Raw genomic sequence first — 19,908 nt, 5'->3', positions numbered from 1 at the left:
GCCACGGCCTGTTCACCCCGTGATCATCCAGAAGGCGAGGTCAGTACAGGTGCATCAAAGCAGGCACAGAGAGACTGAAAAACAGCTTCTATCTCAAGGCCATCAGACTGTTAAAACAGCCATCACTAACATTGAGTGGCTGCTGCCAACATACTGACTCAACTCTAGCCACTTTAATAATGGAAAAATTGATGTAATAAATGTATCACTAGCCACTTTAAACAATGCCACTTTATATGTTTACATACCCTACATTACTCATCTCATATGTATATACTGTACGCTATACCATCTACTGCATCTTGCCTATGCCGTTCGGCTATCACTCATTCATATATTTTTATGTACATATTCGTATTCATTCCTTTACACTTGTGTGTATAATATAGTTGTTGTGAAATTGTTAGGTTAGATTACTTGTTAGATATTACTGCATGGTCGTAACTAGAAGCACAAGCATTTCGCTACACTTGCATTAACATCGGCTAACCATGTGTATGTGACAAATAACATTTGATTTGATTCTCCCCTACCAACCTACACGTGCACTCCTGTGTGAATCACAGCAGGCCACCTTGTCATCCCCATGGCAAAGCTTGGGCGGCAGGGCCTTCTCCAGGGTCGCTCCTCCCTCCAGCAATCTGTGGTTCTAAGTCCATCACCATCTTTCAGTCCATCCCGCAGCCCCACCGCTTTGACAAAGCCTATCCTTAATCCCCCCCCCCACACACAAAGAAATACACTACTCTCTTCACCATAGTGAGCAGCACCTAACCCAAAGCCTTACCCTAAACCATGTTCGTATCCAAATCCCAACCCTACATCACACTCTATCCCTTTCTTGAGCCCACCCCTCTCTTTATTCATGTTCTTGTTTAGGCCGATGTTTTGACTCCTGTTAATCTGTTTGTTTTTGTAGTGACTTTGGGTCCTTGAAAAGCGCTCTATAGGTACTATGTACTATTATGACACATGGTGACTATTTCATCAAGGATGAAAAGCCAGAATCATACAGGAAGATGATCAATCAGGCACACTTTATTAATATGGATACCAGCAAATTATGAATCTTATAGCAAACTATACCGTTACAATACACTCAAAACATGTAAACATTCAGGCATTATAATCCAATATAACAGCACAATTCTCCCTCCTCAACTGATAAAGAAATGTCATTTCCTCTCCCTATAAATTGCTAATAACACTACAGTGACACCCAGTTAAGTGTCCAAACCACACTGGGTAGTGTGTACTTGTGTGACACGGGATGAAACCATAGATATCATTAGATGGGACTGACATGGATGTTAACAATGGAGTGAACTGAGCAGGCCAATAAGGCACCAATTCAGTCTGTCAGCATCCCGGAATTAAATACAACACTAATTTGGAGACCATTGAAATACTGGTTTCTGTTGTGGCCCCATTCAGAGGGATAGTCACTGGGGAGACAAAGAACAGGAGGACTTATTCTACCATCGAATTGCAACCTTAAGACTTTTTGGAGTGTACAGTTCAAGTTTTCACATAATCTTTTTTGTGTTTGTCTTTTAAGTTTCATCACCATCAGCCATGCAGAAGTAGTTTTGAAACAGAGAGAAAAGGGGAAGGGAAGCGTGTTGCAAGAACAATCACAAGAGTGATTTATTTAGTGCTAACACCAGGGAAGTGTTTTCAGCCGTGGCGTCACGTCTTTGTAAATGAAAATGGAGCTTTATGGTTGAATAAATAGAATAAAGCAACACTGTCAATTTGTCAACACATGACAATACACTCCCTCTCCAAGGGATGAACATTAATCAAATAATACTTTAAAACAGATGTGCCAATTGCAGTCTAACAACATTTGGACAACTGAAGTTGCAGTGTAAATAACACACTTTCACCTGCCAGAGCTATCGAAATATTCATCTGTGCCATATTTAGCTGAGGTATCAGGCAAACACCTATTGTAGAGAGTGAATGATTTGAACATGCAAGGATCAGTATGACACTGTTTTGCTTTCCACTTCTGAGTGCACGGTAGCTAAACAACATAAGCCAATAAATGTCATAAGATAAATAAGTAATGAACATATAAAAGCACCACCAGCTAGCTAATGCTAAAGCATCATGAGCTGTGTTCAACCACCAGAATGTTATAGTACATGTAATGTAGATTCACTTGAATAAGTAACACAATGCAAACATCAAACTATTAATGGACCTTTCATCAATGTGAAGATGTAGTACATATGAGGTCTGTTGTGAGTAACAGCCTAACCCTAATATAATAAGCTGACATGCCTTAGAGACCTATCTGTTTCTGAAAGGCATTGCACATCTCCTTTCCCTCATTAATTAATAAAATCCCTTAACATTACAAAGACGTTACGAGTGCGTCTGTCAGTAGTACAGCAGGTTACAGTAGCTGTACTGTAGAAGGCTTATTTATGGCCGGATCTTGTGCGCTTGGACATCTACCAGTAGGCTGAGAAGAAAAAAAACATAATTTCTAGAAAACCTGGGAATTTTGGAAAAGTTACTGTAACTTTGCTGGGGCCCCCCGGTAGGCTGGGACCCCACTGTGTCTCTAGGTGTCCTGGGCTGATCCCTGGCCTTGCTGGCTCAGCTCCTGGATGCGGTCGGCCAGCTCCAGACAGTGGAGGACCCTGTGGCGCTCGGCATGGAGCTTGTCACGGGGGACCTGGCCCAGAAGCTTCTGACTGAAGAGCACCAGGTCCTGCATGAAGAGACCCACCGGCTCCCTGGCAGCCGGGGGAAGCTGGGTCATGGTGCATGAGTCAAAGCGGAAGTTGATATTCTTCACTCTGGGCAGGCCAGGACCCCGCTCCTCAATCCATGTGAGAGGCCTGTATTAAAACCATAAGATGTTACAAGGAGGTTATAGTTAACCCAAAGTTTCAGGGCTGGACTACCAGTATTTTCTTTAGATGTAATAAAGCCAATTATGTTTGAGGCTGGCCGAATAGCTAGGTTTGAAGTGTTGTGAAGGACACATCTGATATTATTACTTGATTCTAATGTACAGTACATACTTCTGCTCTTTAGTCATGAGTTGAGTGGTCATCTTCATGTACTTGTTCTCCTGGTCTTCCTCCATGCTGGCAGCGGTGACAGACAGCTCTCCAAACAGATCCACCAGCCAGGTAAGCCGGGCGATGCCACTGAAAGCTGGAAACCCAAAGCCCGGCTTCAGAGGACCTCCTATCAGACGACACATAGGAACACTACAGTCAGAAGTAGTTGTAAAGGGACATGTAATCCATTGGCTCATTGTCAATCATCATCTGGTTACATTTAGGACTGGTTAGCACACATTTTGCATTGATTTTGTACTCATCACATTACAGTACATACACTGTTGTGGTGCGCATATATATCACACCATAAAGCATAAAATGAACATGAACCACTGAAGTGAATTTCCCAAAAGATACAGTTATATTTCATTTGGTGCTTGCTGCCTCCTACAGTCCAACTCCTAAAACTACCCTGACTCAAATGTCTGACAGTACTCCCTCTGGCTCCACTCGCTCTCCGCTACGATTCTTAGTCAAAAGTCAGCCGCTATAAAATATTGTCTGTCATCTGAGGTTGTGTGGAGCGTTTCAAGTTGAGAACTATGATTTATTATTCAGTCACGGCTGCTTTAGGAGAAGCCCATTCATATGCATTAACTAACTTGTTCCGCAGCAGTGCTCTGATGAATAGAACAGAGCTAGTCTGCATCCCAAATGGCACCCCATTCGCTATGTAGTACACTACCAATGACAATAGTGCACTATGTAGGGAATAGGGTGCTGTTTGACATGCACCTCTAGACTTCATCAATAACACCCTGCCGTATTTCACACCAGAGATCTGTCTGCCTGCCTCACTCCACAGGCTGGCTCTCTTTCACATCAACCTAAATGGGTGTACTGTGGAGACTGAGAAAACAACATTTTACAAGTCACTGTGATGGGAGCTATACTATATCAAAAGCTCTGGAATGAAATATTCATTCCGAACCCTGTGACCTGGACGATGTACATCAAATTGATACATGTTATGCAGTTATTTTCTGTAACAAGTATTGTATTTTAGGTGATGTATCAGTGTTGTATTTGAGGTGATGCATCAGTGGTGCTGGGATTTTTGTGTATTTGTGCTTTACTCCCTGTCCCAGTCTGTCTCTCACCTGTGAAGTGAAGGCATCCTTCCTCCAGCTTTTTCCCTGCTATGTCCTTCTTCAGCTGCTTAAAGTCGGCTGTCAAGAGTTCTATGTGCTCCTCATGCAGGACCACTCCTAGGTACATAGTAGACATAGAACATTAAATACATAGGTGATCAATACTAGTTAAGATAAGCGTCTACTACATCATCCCCATAATGTCATCAATACTTTACCATGTCTTCTCTATACACTTCGAATTAACCAAAATAAATCTCTCCCAATGATTATGTCCAGCTGACCTTTTTCCTGAGCCAGGTCCCAGAGGTCCACGGCAGTCTTGTGTGTCATGGCCATAGGATATTCCACACAGACATGCTTCCCAGCTTCCAGAAATGTCCTGTGCTCCGTTAGAACATGCAAAATAGTATAGGATAATTGAGTTTGTTTGAGTAGCCAAGAAGGGTGTCAAAGAGACCTTGCTTCAACAGAACATTAGTAAAAATTATGAAGACGATTTAAAAAGACTTCTGTACTAGGGAGATGCACAACTCAAATGTAACTTAATATCCCAAACTTCCCAGTAAGAGCTGTTGGTCAATGTTTCAATAACCCAGGGTGTTCAGAGTTTGGAAAACTTCACATTGACCACTCTTAAAACTCCTTGTAACTTTCTCTAAAAACATTCCAATTAAATTGACAACAAAAGAAGATAATGAAGTATCCTGTATGAAAAAGTTGTTCAAGAACATTTCAGGCCCCCCCCCTTTACTTTTCCTTTCCTTTACAGTATGAAGGGCAGTACCTGCTGTTCCATTTAGACCGTTAGCCTGGAACTGTCTAGCAGTGAAACATGATGACTATGTTCTCAACACCCCTCATTAACCAGCCTAAAATAACTCTCCATTCTTTAACAGCCTGTCTAAGCCTCTCTGTACACTCCTAACATTTAGCAGTGAGAGGGAGAGTAGAAAGCATCATTTAAGAGTGTGTTTTCGCTACAGTTTGCAGTCATAATGAGGGCCCTTAGAGAGCAGTAGCCTTGGTCATGCTCTCCAGGGTTTGAGAGGTAGACATCAAACAGCTACACATATTGTAATCAGCTGTGGGAGAGGGAGGAGACTGCTCAGGATAATGTGAATGCCAGAGGAACCCCCCGGGCGACATTTGTTGATACAGCTCCGGAACCGCCTCAGATGTTACCTGATCGATTTACAATGAAGCACCTATGAGGGTCAAGGACGATATCTTGAACAACTTGCTAAACTGTCGTGTTACTGTGTGTCCCAACGTTGTATAATACATAGCTTATAAACTACAACTGTTAGACAGTTTGTCTGAGGGCCTGGTAAATGGACCAGGCTCAATGAATGGTTAATTAACCTACAGACTGAGCCTCAGTGGACTGAGAAAGAAAAGCAACAGTGTATTGAAGCTTGACACGTGTTCCAGTGCTGACTCCTAGTGGTGATTTGTAACATGGTGAAACTATAGCTCTGTTGCGTAAGAGCACTTCAGACAGAAACAAAACTGACGACGGGATAACTAAACAACTACCACAGAGGACCGTCAGTGACATGGAGTCAGTGAGAGAGTTTTACCTGATGTTTTCCTCATGCACAGCATTTTCAGTGCAGACGAAGGCCACCTTTATGTCATCTCTCCTCAGGGCATCCTCGATAGTGATCTGTTTCACTCCCTGCTGCTCCTCTAGGGTCCTCCTATGGGAAGACAGCACTAGAGTTGTATTCAGTAGGGGAAAAGTGATTTGAAAAAACATGAACTTGTCAAGAGCACAGTTGAATGTTCCGTTGTGTAAAGGTTTGCTACAGTGTGCACGACTCAGGCAACATGGTCATCCACACATCCCAGCTGCTGCCTCTATGATCGAGTACAGGACAGGTCAGTGATTATATATCACCATTAAACAAGATCACGTAATATGATTTTAAATCGCTTCACTCTACAATATTGAAGTATTACAAAAGTTAAAAAGCGCACAGTGAAAAATGACAGGCGACTGACCTTGACTTCAGTGCTTATTTATTTCATATTTTCAGTTCAACAAAGGTCATTGCACTGCAAATATACACTGAGTGTACAAAACATTAAGAACCCCTGCTCTTTCCATGACAGACTGACCAGGTGAATGAAGGCGAAAGCTAGCTATGTGTAACTGACAGTTAGACTTACAGGTTATGTCGTTGTCTTTTGTTTGAATCGTTTATGTGTCCGCTGTGCGGGGGAAATTATAATACAAGCGGAACTACGTAGCTAATACTGTTGTAACGGGGATCCTTATTGTAGCAACACACTTTTGGAGGGAAGGCAATCCTGCGTTGCGTTAGCTAAGTTTTCATGTCATCGGGTGTAGTTCATAAAGGTTGAAGAGTGTATGTTAGGATGAAGTGTGAATTCATGCCAGGAATAATAAGTGTGAAGTTTGATTTCCTCCCTTCTGTAATAAGCAGCCAATGAGGTATTTTTTCCTTTATTCATGTGTTTAATCTGAACCCGTTATAACGCCGGTTAAACTGTTATGTATGTAAGCACTTCAGAGTTATACCAAGCTAATATGTCACTCGTAAGATAAGGTTGTAAGAGTGTGCTTAACTGTATTTTTCATTTACTTTATAGTTCTCACGGAAGGTGATAATTCTGACTAAAACTACAGAATAAAGCCGCCAGTTAAAATCAAGGAACGGTTGTGCTCGTGGTTACTGAAGGGAGCTACACTATGATCCCATATTCATGTCACTTGTTAAATCCACTTCAATCAGTGTAGATGAAAGTGGGGGAAGACACGTTAAATAAGGATTTTTAAGCCTTGAGACATGGACAGCTTGGAGCATTTTCTCTCTCTCTCCTATTGAAAAAGCTACGGTCCGGTTGAAATATTATTTATTATAAAAACAACCTGAGGATTGATTATAAAAAAACATTTAAAATGTTTCTACGAACTTTACGAATACTATTTGGAATTTTCGTCTGCCGGTCATGACATGCACGAGCCTGTAGATTTCTGAACAAAACACGCCAACCAAATGGAGGTTTTTGGATATAAAAATAATCTTTATCGAACAAAAGGAACATTTATTGTGTAACTGGGAGTCTCGTGAGTGCAAACATCCGAAGATCATCAAAGGTAAAGCGATTCATTTTATTCAAATTTTATTTGTCACATACACATGGTTAGCAGATGTTAATGCGAGTGTAGCGAAATGCTTGTGCTTCTAGTTCGACAATGCAGTGATAACCAACAAGTAATCTAACTAACAATTCCAAAACTACTGTCTTATACACAGTGTAAGGGGATAAGGAATATGTACATAAGGATATATGAATGAGTGATGGTACAGAGCAGCATACAGTAGATGGTATCGAGTACAGTATATACATATGAGATGAGTATGTAGACAAAGTAAACAAAGTGGCATAGTTAAAGTGGCTAGTGACATAAGAATGCAGTCGATGATCTAGAGTACAGTATATACATATGCATATGAGATGAATAATGTAGGGTAAGTAACATTATATAAGGTAGCATTGTTTAAAGTGGCTAGTGATATATTTACATCATTTCCCATCAATTCCCATTATTAAAGTGGCTGGAGTTGGGTCAGTGTCAATGACAGTGTGTTGGCAGCAGCCACTCAATGTTAGTGATTGCTGTTTAACAGTCTGATGGCCTTGAGATAGAAGCTGTTTTTCAGTCTCTCGGTCCCAGCTTTGATGCACCTGTACTGACCTCGCCTTCTGGATGATAGCGGGGTGAACAGGCAGTGGTTGGGTGGTTGATGTCCTTGATGATCTTTATGGCCTTCCTGTAACATCGGGTGGTGTAGGTGTCCTGGAGGGCAGGTAGTTTGCCCCGGTGATGCGTTGTGCAGACCTCACTACCCTCTGGAGAGCCTTACGGTTGAGGCGGAGCAGTTGCCGTACCAGGCGGTGATACAGCCCGCCAGGATGCTCTCGATTGTGCATCTGTAGAAGTTTGTGAGTGCTTTTGGTGACAAGCCGAATTTCTTCAGCCTCCTGAGGTTGAAGAGGCGCTGCTGCGCCTTCTTCACGACGCTGTCAGTGTGAGTGGACCAATTCAGTTTGTCTGTGATGTGTATGCCGAGGAACTTAAAACTTGCTACCCTCTCCACTACTGATCCATCGATGTGGATAGGGGGTGTTCCCTCTGCTGTTTCCTGAAGTCCACAATCATCTCCTTAGTTTTGTTGACGTTGAGTGTGAGGTTATTTTCCTGACACCACACTCCGAGGGCCCTCACCTCCTCCCTGTAGGCCGTCTCGTCGTTGTTGGTAATCAAGCCTACCACTGTTGTGTCGTCCGCAAACTTGATGATTGAGTTGGAGGCGTGCATGGCCACGCAGTCGTGGGTGAACAGGGAGTACAGGAGAGGGCTCAGAACGCACCCTTGTGGGGCCCCCGTGTTGAGGATCAGCGGGAGGAGATGTTGTTGCCTACCCTCACCACCTGTGGGCGGCCCGTCAGGAAGTCCAGTACCCAGTTGCACAGGGCGGGGTCGAGACCCAGGGTCTCGAGCTTGATGACGAGCTTGGAGGGTACTATGGTATTGAATGCCGAGCTGTAGTCGATGAACAGCATTCTCACATAGGTATTCCTCTTGTCCAGGTGGGTTAGGGCAGTGTGCAGTGTGGTTGAGATTGCATCGTCTGTGGACCTATTTGGGCGGTAAGCAAATTGGAGTGGGTCTAGGGTGTCAGGTAGGGTGGAGGTGATATGGTCCTTGACTAGTCTCTCAAAGCACTTCATGATGACGGAAGTGAGTGCTACGGGGCGGTAGTCGTTTAGCTCAGTTACCTTAGCTTTCTTGGGAACAGGAACAATGGTGGCCCTCTTGAAGCATGTGGGAACAGCAGACTGGTATAGGGATTGATTGAATATGTCCGTAAACACACCGGCCAGCTGGTCTGCGCATGCTCTGAGGGCGCGGCTGGGGATGCCGTCTGGGCCTGCAGCCTTGCGAGGGTTAACACGTTTAAATGTCTTACTCACCTCGGCTGCAGTGAAGGAGAGACTGCATGTTTTCGTTGCAGGCAGTGTCAGTGGCACTGTATTGTCCTCAAAGCGGGCAAAAAAGTGATTTAGTCTGCCTGGGAGCAAGACATCCTGGTCCGTGACTGGGCTGGGTTTCTTCTTGTAGTCCGTGATTGACTGTAGACCCTGCCACATGCCTCTTGTGTCTGAGCCATTGAATTGAGATTCCACTTTGTCTCTGTACTGACGCTTAGCTTGTTTAATAGCCTTGCGGAGGGAATAGCTGCATTGTTTATATTCGGACATATTACCAGACACCTTGCCCTGATTAAAAGCAGTGGTTCGCGCTTTCAGTTTCACGCGAATGCTGCCATCAATCCACGGTTTCTGGTTTGGGAATGTTTTTATCGTTGCTATGGGAACGACATCTTCGACGCACGTTCTAATGAACTCGCACACCGAATCAGCGTATTCGTCAATATTTCCATCTGACGCAATACGAAACATGTCCCAGTCCACGTGATGGAAGCAGTCTTGGAGTGTGGAGTCAGCTTGGTCTGACCAGCGTTGGACAGACCTCAGCGTGGGAGCCTCTTGTTTAAGTTTCTGCCTGTAGGCAGGGATCAGCAAAATGGAGTCGTGGTCAGCTTTTCCGAAGGGGCGGGGCAGGGCCTTATATGCGTCGCGGAAGTTAGAGTAACAATGATCCAAGGTTTTACCACCCCTGGTTGCACAATCGATATGCTGATAAAATTTAGGGAGTCTTGTTTTCAGATTAGCTTTGTTAAAATCCCCAGCTACAATGAATGCAGCCTCCGGATAAATGGTTTCCAGTTTGCAAAGAGTTAAATAAAGTTCGTTCAGAGCCATCGATGTGTCTGCTTGGGGGATATATACGGCTGTGATTATAATCGAGGAGAATTCTCTTGGAAGATAATGCGGTCTACATTTGATTGTGAGGAATTCTAAATCAGGTGAACAGAAGGATTTGAGTTCCTGTATGTTTCCTTCATCACACCATGTCTCGTTAGTCATGAGGCATACGCCCGCCACTCTTCTTACCAGAAAGATGTTTGTTTCTGTCGGCGCGATGCGTGGAGAAACCCGTTGGCTGCACCGCCTCGGATTGCGTCTTCCCAGTTAGCCATGTTTCTGTGAAGCAGAGAACGTTGCAGTCTCTGATGTCCCTCTGGAATGCTACTCTTGCTCGGATTTCGTCAACCTTGTTGTCAAGAGACTGGACATTGGCAAGAAGAATGCTGGGGAGTGCTGCGCGATGTGCCCTTTTCGGAGTCTGACCAGAACACCGCCTCGTTTCCCTCTTTTTCGGAGTCGTTTCCTTGGGTCGCTGCATCGATCCATTCCGTTGTCCTGTTTGTAAGGCAGAACACCGGATCCGCGAGGAAAACATATTCTTGGTCGTACTGATGGTGAGTTGGCGCTGATCTTATATTCAGTAGTTCTTCTCGACTGTATGTAATGAAACCTAAGATGACCTGGGGTACTAATGTAAGAAATAACACGTAAAAAAACAAAAAACTGCATAGTTTCCTAGGAACGCGAAGCGAGGCGGCCATCTCAGTCGGCGCCGGAAATCCCTGGGTTCGCGCCCAGGCTCTGTCGTAACCGGCCGCGACCGGGAGGACCGTGGGGCGACGCATAATTGGCCTAGCGTCGTCCGGGTTAGGGAGGGCTTGGTCGGTAGGGGTGTCCTTGTCTCATCGCGCACCAGCGACTCCTGTGGCGGGCCGGGCGCAGTGCGCGCTAACCAAGGTGGCCAGGTGCACGGTGTTTCCTCCGACACATTGGTGCGGCTGGCTTCCGGGTTGGATGCGCGCTGTGTTAAGAAGCAGTGCGGCTTGGTTGGGTTGTGTATCGGAGGACGCATTACTTTCAACCTTCGTCTCTCCCGAGCCCGTACGGGAGTTGTAGCGATGAGACAAGATAGTAGCTACTACAACAATTGGATACCACAAAATTGGGGAGAAAAAGCGGTAAAATGTATTTTTTTTAAATGTAATTTAATTTAAAAAACAAGCTAAGCTGTGTTTTGCTATATTGCACTTGTGATTTCATGAAAATTAAATATTTTTAGTCATTTTATTTGAATTTGTCGCTCTGCAATTCAGCGGAAAATGATCCCGCTAAAGGGATGGGTGTGCCAAGAAGTTAATACTAGTTGTTCCTGCCAAAACCAGCACCTGGACACACTGCTGTGTTTCTATTTATTTCGTATATTGCAACCATTGTTTTTCTCGTGTTTTTTTACTGTCAGCAAACAATGAGATGTCTTGGTGCCTCACCTGGAAATGAAGCCTTTGACACTGAGCTTCTCAGCTGCACTGGAAGGCAGAGGGGCTAGCATGTCCCTGATCCTCACAAAGCCTGCTGTCCCGATGCCCACCACTACTGAACCAAACATGTCTGACAGCAGAGAGGAACAGGGAGTTGGGAAGGAAATGGTTGGAAAGAAACCAGTGTCTTGCTCCTTTCAATTCTGTCAAAGACAACATACAGTGCATTCGGAAAGTATTCAGACCATTTGACTTTTCCTCATTTTGTTACATTATAGGTGTTTAGAAATGTTTGCAAATGTATTACAAATAAAAAACCTTATTTACATAAGTATTCAGACCCTTTGCTATGAGACTCGAAATTGAGCTCAAGTGCATCCTGTTTCCATTGATCATCGTTGGGATGTTTCTAGAACTTGCAGTCCACCTGTGGTAAATTCGATTGATTGGAAATCATTTGGAAAGGCACACACCTGTCTATATAAGGTCCCACAGTTGACAGTGCACGTATGTGCAAAAACCAAGCCATGAGGTCGAAGGAATTGTCCGTAGAGCCCCGAGGTAGGATTGTGTAATGTCAGAACATTTCTGCAGCATTTAAGGTCCCCAAGAACAGAGTGGCCCCATAATGATAAAGGGAAAACAGGTTTAGAAATTTTAGCAAATGTATTAAATACAGAACTGAAATATCACATTTACATAAGTATTCAGACCCTTTACGCAGTACTTTGTTAAAGCACCTTTGGCAGCGAGTACAGGGTATGACGCTACAAACTTGGCACACCTGTATTTGGGGAATTTGTTCCCATCTTCTCTGCAGATCCTCTCAAGCTCTGTCAGGTTGGATGGGGAGCGTCGCTGCACAGCTATTTTCAGGTTCTCCAGAGATGTTCAATCTGGTTCAAGTCAGGGACTTGTTCAGGGACTTGTCCCGAATACACTCCTGCGTTGTCTTGGCTGTGTGCTTAGGGTCGTTGTCCTGTTGGAAGATGAACCTTCGTCCCAGTCTGAGGTCCTGAGCGCTCTGGAGCAGGGATCAAGGATCTCTCTGTACTTTGCACCGTTCATCTTTCCCTTGATCCAGACTAGTCTCCCAGTCCCTGTCGCTGAAAAACATTCCCAGAGCATGATGCTGCCACCACCATGCTTCACCATAGGGATGGTGCCAGGTGTCCTCCAGACATAACGCTTGGCATTCAAGCGTTATGGCATTCTGGCCAAATATTTATTGGTTTCATGAGACCAGAGAATCACCTTTAGGTGCCTTTTGGCAAACTCCAAGTGCGCTGTCATGTGCCTTTTACTGAGGAGTGGCTTCCGTCTGGCCACTCTACCATAAAGGCCTGATTGGTAGAGTGCAGCAGAGATGGTTGTCCTTCTGGAAGGTTCTCCCATCGCCACAAAGGTACTCTGGAGCTCTGTCAGAGTGACCATCGGGTTCTTGGTCACCTCCCTGACCAAGGCCCTTCTGGTCAGCTCTAGGAAGTCATGGTGGTTCCAAACTTCTTCCCTTTAAGAATGATGGAGACCACTGTGTTCTTGGGGACCTTCAATGCGGAAGAAATGTTTTGGTACCCTTCCCTAGATCTGTATCTCGGCACAATCCTGTCTCGGAGCTCTACGGACAATTCCTTCATTCAACCTCATGGCTTGGGTTTTTCTCTGGCATGCACGGTCAACTGTGGGACCTTATATAGGCAGGTGTGTGCCTTTCGAAATCATGTCCGTTCAAATTAATTTACCACAGGTGGACTCCAATCAAGTTGTAGAAACATCTCAAGGATGATCAATGTAAAAGGGATGCACCTGAGTTCAATTGAGTCTCATAGCAAAGGGTCTAAATACCTATGTAAATATGTTTTGTGTGTGTGTGAATACATTTGCAAACATTTCTAGGAACCTGTTTTCACTTGGTCATTATGGGGTATTGTGTGTAGATCGATGAGGGGAAATGTATTTAATCCATTTTAGAATAAGGATGTAACTTCACAAAATGTAGAAAGGGGGGCCCGAAAACTCGAGGGGCCCGAAAACTTTCCGAATGCACTGTATGTCCAGGACTTATCTAGGGTCTTTGTGCAATGTGCACAGTTGATAAAGGCTTCCTTCCTATCAGACCTAAAATGGTGCAGTGTGATAATGAGTACACTAACGTTAGCTATCATGGTGGGATGCCCCGCGACCCCGCGATAGCTATATACATCTCAAGGTATCCATATTACAGATATATAAACTAGAACTATGGTGGGGTGCTGATCATTACAAATTACAAATGCAAATCATTACAAATAATAGGAACATTCGAGGTCTCCATTGATTTATACAAGTAACTTAAAAATTAGACAAGGAATTTCATAATTGACATGAAAATGCTAAGTCTATGTTCTGCATGACATCAAGAACAAATACAGTAACACACGTACAACTTCACGAATTATCTGGAAACAATGCGCAATGCTGTCCTTGTTGAATGAGTTCCGCATTCAGCACTAATTCAAACTGGTTTACGTACAAGCATGATGTCCTTACCTACTTTCTGTATTGCCCTCGACGACAGTAAGTTGACGCAGATGACTCGCTTATGTGAATAAAATGCTACTGTCGAGCTCTTGTCGCTGTGATATAACTGTGTAACAACTTTCATAACACATTTTTTTTCCAAGACAGCTTGCGTGTGACGTGTACATATAACGTGAAGTTTCATCACGTGATATGGACGTCTCGCCTCTTATGTGGTTGTACTTTTTGTTATAAACAAATGATAAATTACGACATTAGGTAATTATTATCTTTTCGTTCATTTACATAACGTTTACATGTATTTTAAAATGTATGGATGTGTTTCAGCCAATGACTGGTTTCAGCTCAAGCAAGCTTTAGGTTAGATTTAGGTTTAGGCAGCAATATGGCGACTCCCATAAATACAGCATGAATGTCATCAGTTCAGTCTCTAATTGAACTGTTGTTGTAGATGACATTCTGAATTATATTTTTAGAGTAGTGCATGTTCCTCTACATTTAATTTGGTCGTAAAAGTCTTCGTACGAAATGCCTACACCAGGCTACAAGAACGTTTTGCTTGAATGAATTTCCAAGGCTGCGCTACAGTGCTATCCTTGGTTGCGCTTACCCCCAAAATACTAATTACACTTTGAATACCCTAGATGGCGATGTCACAAGAAGCCTAACCTATAACGTTACTGAACAAAAATTGTAACGCAACAATTTCAAAGATTTTACCGAGTTACAGTTCATATAAGGAAATCAATCAATTGAAATGCATTAGGCCCGAATCCATGGATTTCACATGACTGGGTAGGGGCGCAGCCATGGGTGGGCCTGGGAGGGCATAGACCCACCCACTTGGGAGCCAGGCCCATCCAATCAGAATTGGGTTTTCCCCACAAAAGGGCTTCATTACAGACAGAAATACTCCTCAGTTTCATCAGCTGTCCGGGTGGTTGTTCTCAGACAATCCCGTAGGCGTTAGGTGATCGCTGGATGTGGATGTCCTGGGCTGGCCTGCTTACACTGGTCTGTGGTTATGAGGCCCGGTTGGGCGTACTGCCATATTCTCTAAAACGACGTTTGATAGAGTAATTAACATGAAATTGTCTGGCAACAGCTCTGGTGGACATTCATGCAGTCAGCATGCCAATTGCACACTTCCTCAACTTGAGACATCTGTGGCATTGTGTTGAGTGGCCTTTTATTGTCCCCAGCACAAGGTGAGCCTGTGTAATAATCATGTTTCAATAAGCTTCTTGATATGCCACACCTGTCAGGTGGATGGAGTATCTTGGAAAAGGAGAAATGCTTACTAACAGGATGTAAACTCATGAAACATGGAACCAACACTTTATAAGTTGCATTTCTATTTTTGATCAGTATAGATTGACACTAATATGAATATACTGTACGGGATCATTTTAAGAAATACAGTGCCTATAGAAAGTCTACACTCTTAAACTGTTTACGTTTTGCTGTCAGAAAATTAAATCTAAAAAGGATTACGTTACATTTGTTTTCATACAGATCTACACAACCTACTCTACTCTACATTTTCAAAGTGATAGAAAGCCATAGAACATTTTCCAAATTGGATAAGTCTCTACCCCCCTAAGTTAGTACTTGGTGGAAGCACCTTTGGCAGCTGTCGCAGCTGTGAATCATTTTTATAAAAATTCCACCAACTTTGCACAACTCTTAGGGTGACATATATCCATTGTTTTTGTCAAAAAAGCTCATTCAATTTGGTTGGGAATCATTGATGGACGGCAATATTCAAATCTTGTTCTTTATTTTCAAGAAAATTTAAGTCAGTACTGAGACTAGATCACCCAGGAACACACAACACCTATTGGAAAGCCATTCTGGTGTGTCTTTGGCATGAATATCTTTGTAATGTAAGATGCACAGGCGTCTTTCTTTTCACTTTGTCATACAGGCCAGTAATATGGAGTTAATGCAAAGTTGTTGATCCCTATGTATTTTGAAGTATTGTTGTGGATAAGCTTGTTACTGGCAGGAACTGGGGAACATTTTTCATAACTTTCTTTTACTTTGAAAATGTGGAGCAGGTTGTGTAGACCTGTAGGAAAAATATCTAATGTAATCCCTTTTTAAATTGAATTAAAGGCAGAAAAATGTGAAAACAGCTCAAGGGGGTGTAGACTTTCTATAGGCACTGTATTTTGTGCAAATTTGTACCTGTGTACAGGTCTTAAGTGGGTTCTCAGGGTAGTCTTGTGTTTTAAGTAGTCTTGTCTTGGCTTTCTCTGCTCCAAGACACTGGACTGTTACTCTCTCCCTGCCTACTTTTTAAAAATATATATAAATAATGCCCTACCCAAACCTCGTTCTTTCATTGTACAATTATAGGCCTACTGCACCCAGTCACACAGAATGTGGTCAGTAAAAGAGGAAATTGTCATTTTAATGTCTGACCTACCCTTAAAATTAGAATCCTTAGTTGCTACATCCATTTTTGTACTTAAGATAATAAGGCTATTGATTATTGAGGAATATGACTAATAAATGCCTCATGAGCTTACTTAATGGTCGTACCCCATCAGAACTTAAAATATAAGCTTGTTTTAGGCCTAATGATTGTAAGCAATGTAAATGTCAACACTGTATAGCCTCAAAACATTGTTAAATCTATAATTATGTTTATCTTGGATGGTCAGTCCTTGCATCCATAGCTATGTCTATACATTTGAGAGTAGTTACATTTCTACAGGCACATCACTCAGCTTTTTACTAAAACACAGGCGGGGCGACCCTTTGTTATTGTTTCAACTAAAGATCTTAGCTTTAAAGGGATAGTTCACCCTAATTAGAAAGATATATATTGGTTTCCTTGCCCTGTAAGCAGTCTATGGACAAGGTAGGACACAAATTCATGCTTTGATTTAATCTGTGCTTCATGTCAAAATCATACTAAAGTATCAACAAAAATGTATTGTGTAACTCAATGAAGTTACTTACAGATGATGTGGACATGAAGCACGGAAATGTTAATATAGGTACCATTGATTTGCATTGGATTTGTGCCAAACATGCTAACAAGCTAGCATTTAAAACAGTGGCCAAGTAAACAAAACCAAAGCATGGACTGCTGTCCATAGACTGCTTACAAGGTAAGGAAACCAATGTAATTTGGGTGAACTATCCCTTTAACAAAACAGATTTGATAAAGACGACAATAAAGAGTAACAGATCCAAAATAAATATGATTATTTTATGAGTTGGATGATCAATTGTGCAAATTATCTGAATGTATGCTCCTTTTGACTCAAAGATTCTGATGAAATGTGGGATGGTTTTGTGGAATTTGTACATTTTGGAGAACGTCTTTATAACTTGTATGTCTGTCATCAAACAGTCCACTCTCCAGGATATTCTTGTCACTGGTACTGTGAGTTTGCTACTCTAAGCAACAATCATGAGGGTCTCCACAAGCAAACTCCAGCAGATGGCCATCTACACCACCTTGTTGACTGGTGCTGGATGCGGCACAATGTATTACCTGCTGCAAAGTACGTATCACTCAGTGTAGGTGTTGCCATGGATAATTCATGGTCCTTTAATGTTAGAGAGTGAATGTAAGAAAGTGAATGAAAGCAAAATGTGCTCATGTAAGTATTTCTGCCTGCCACTCTTTGTTTTCTTTGCTAGAGAACTTCTCACGGTCGGACTACCACCGTCTAGCCCTGGAGCAGCTGAAAGCCAACCAGACAGCCATGGACAGTCTGGGAGCACCACCCCTGAAGGTCCACAACATCCACCTGTCTGACCGACACAACCGGGTGGAACCTTACACGGCTGAGGTAGCTCTCTGGGGGTCATTCCTCCTGTATGGGAACCAACTAGGAGCATCACCAGCATTACCATTATCCATCACTGTGTGCAAGATAATAATATGACTTTTTATGTTTCAGATCAAAATCCCAGTGACAGGATCTAAAGATGGTGGCTACCTCTACACATCCTCAGTAAGAGACCCCCAAACACTTGGGTAGGTACTCGTCATCAATATTATTCTATATAAATATCCATATAATGCAATTGAATGCTGTTGTTCATCATACAGTAAGTACCCTTCTCTCTTTCCCTGGCGCCACTAGGTGGAATTTAACGCAGGCAGTGCTGCAGCTTAGAGAGGGTCAGCGTATTGACCTTCTCACATTCACACCACCGCCAAATAAGACAGAAGGACTTGAGACAGGCAACTGGTCCTCCTGATCTGCTCACCAGTCACCAAAACTACAGTGTGATGAAGGTAGAACTGCTACAATTGTCCCCATGTCATCAGGCATGGTGTCGCCATAGCTTTATGAATTGAAGTGTCATATTTGAAAAAAGCACCAGAGTGCAGTGCTGGACACATATTTAGACAAAAGGGCATACACAAGCTACTGTGTACATAACATTTACATACAGGGAAAATGAAAAAAGTGCTACGTCCATAAAATGTCATGCATATTCATTTTGCTCAGCGCTGTCCTGAGTAAAATGTTCATCCTACTGGTGAGAATGAAAGGACAATAACAGAGCAGCAATTGTGTCATATGCAGTGGAAAACAACAACATATTCCTAGTATAATACAATGCATCTGATGAACATTTCTCCAGATTAACAATGTAAATTGGCAGTGGTGGGGAACCTACTCTGAAAAGAGTTTACCAGCCACCAATTACGTTAAGTAAACTATATTACTCAATCTGCAATGTCATAGAATATAAATAGCAAGAACAGATAACTCTGTAATAAGATGTTAACAGAATGTGTAATTTATCCTATTAAACACAAAAAAATGTTGTTTCAAGTGGGAATTAGCCAGGTCTGAAAATTAAGGAAATTCTTGCCTACTTCACCCATATTTTATTTTTGCAAAAAAAGTAGTGTTTCATTCCATTAGTTACCTACACCACTAGATGGCAATAAAGTAATTAACTATTGAAAACACTACAAATATTTGAATTTAGTTGCACTACCACAATGTGCAAAATGTAGTTTAATTACTAACTGAACCACATTTAGTTCAGTACACCCCAACACTAGTAATTGCTTAGTCCAAAGCCATATCTTAATATCCAGCACTTGAGAAACACTTAGGCAATGGTTCCAGTTGTACTGTACAGTATCTGAACAACCAGAAATGTTGTCTCCCAAAGAGGTATTGTTCTATGTTTTCAGATTGATTTATTCGGATGTGACATTTGACAGTGAAAATGAGATCTGTAAAACGTGGAAAATAAACGTGGAAATAAACAGTCAAATGGCTTTATACAAGTTATGATAGCAAAATAAATTGTACTTGTGAATTCTGAACATACTCTATGAACATTAGGAAAAGAATGGCAAACAAGCTAAACATGAACCACAATATTAAACAGAAATTGAAAGAATGGAACCAAACAAACAATGTCAGAAGTTTAATTCATTGAAATGCAATGCAGGCAAACAGAGATATAGTTTGGCTTGTGGAGTACAGACAGTGTGGTGTGGTAAACAATATACAATCAGTAAAGAGTCCATCTACAGTAGAAGTGCTCATACCCATCTATCAGAAGATTATCTTCTGTAGGGAGCTGAATGACTCCTCGAACCTGAACCGCTTGGAGACGACCTTCGCATCCTGAGACAGTCTCTGGGTCGGGCATCATCGTTTTGCATTATCCTATGGTGTAGGCAGCCACTACTATCAACTCATAAACAAACAAGAAAATGCACATCCTGAGGCTGTGTTCCTAGTGGCCAGTGATTTTAATGAAGGGAAACTGAAATCAGTTTTACCCCATTTCTACCAGCATGTCACCTGTGCAACCAGAGGCGACAAAACTCTAGACCACTTTTACTCCAGCCACAGAAATGCATACAAAGCTCTCCCCTGCCCCCCCTTCAGCAAATCGGACCATAACTCTATCCTCCTGATTCCT

At 42.6% G+C, this 19,908-nt stretch overlaps 2 protein-coding genes across 3 annotated transcripts; one reads left to right on the top strand and one right to left on the bottom strand.

The window, feature by feature from the left end:
* Positions 1–1,018: 1,018 nt before the first annotated feature.
* LOC115114471 (biliverdin reductase A) lies at positions 1,019–14,137 on the bottom strand. Of its 2 annotated transcripts, none has more exons than XM_029642721.2 (7): positions 13,993–14,137; positions 11,473–11,593; positions 5,761–5,880; positions 4,462–4,559; positions 4,187–4,294; positions 3,042–3,210; positions 1,019–2,855 (listed from the first exon to the last, which is right to left on the bottom strand). In XM_029642721.2, the coding sequence occupies exons 1-7, from the start codon at positions 14,105–14,107 to the stop codon at positions 2,576–2,578; spliced, it is 1,011 nt and encodes a 336-aa protein (XP_029498581.2). In that variant the 5' UTR covers positions 14,108–14,137; the 3' UTR covers positions 1,019–2,575. The 2 variants fall into 2 exon arrangements, with proteins under 2 accessions (XP_029498581.2, XP_029498582.2); XM_029642722.2 differs by having other exon boundaries at positions 13,997–14,136.
* A 21-nt stretch (positions 14,138–14,158) lies between these two features.
* LOC115114472 (cytochrome c oxidase assembly factor 1 homolog) lies at positions 14,159–19,293 on the top strand. Its single transcript, XM_029642723.2, has 5 exons — positions 14,159–14,241; positions 17,351–17,504; positions 17,644–17,795; positions 17,907–17,983; positions 18,093–19,293. Exons 2-5 carry the CDS (start codon positions 17,411–17,413, stop codon positions 18,208–18,210), a joined length of 441 nt encoding a protein of 146 aa, XP_029498583.1. The 5' UTR covers positions 14,159–14,241; positions 17,351–17,410; the 3' UTR covers positions 18,211–19,293.
* The last annotated feature ends 615 nt before the right edge of the window (positions 19,294–19,908 follow it).

This window comes from Oncorhynchus nerka, linkage group LG9b (assembly GCF_034236695.1).
Source record: "Oncorhynchus nerka isolate Pitt River linkage group LG9b, Oner_Uvic_2.0, whole genome shotgun sequence".
Lineage (NCBI taxonomy): Eukaryota > Metazoa > Chordata > Actinopteri > Salmoniformes > Salmonidae > Oncorhynchus > Oncorhynchus nerka.
This window is presented reverse-complemented; position numbering and strand designations above follow the sequence as displayed.

Bases quoted from the DNA above. Each gene is read 5' to 3' on its own strand.
- LOC115114471 (XM_029642721.2), bottom strand. From the start codon at position 14,107: ATGAAAGTTGTTACACAGTTATATCACAGCGACAAGAGCTCGACAGTA. The intron at 4,560-5,760 runs GTAAAACTCTCT...AACGGAGCACAG, and splicing joins GTGCATGAGGAAAACATCAG to GACATTTCTGGAAGCTGGGA. The intron at 4,295-4,461 runs GTCAGCTGGACA...CTATGTACCTAG, and splicing joins GGACCTGGCTCAGGAAAAAG to GAGTGGTCCTGCATGAGGAG.
- LOC115114472 (XM_029642723.2), top strand. From the start codon at position 17,411: ATGAGGGTCTCCACAAGCAAACTCCAGCAGATGGCCATCTACACCACC. The intron at 17,505-17,643 runs GTACGTATCACT...TTTCTTTGCTAG, and splicing joins AATGTATTACCTGCTGCAAA to AGAACTTCTCACGGTCGGAC. The intron at 17,796-17,906 runs GTAGCTCTCTGG...TTTATGTTTCAG, and splicing joins TGGAACCTTACACGGCTGAG to ATCAAAATCCCAGTGACAGG.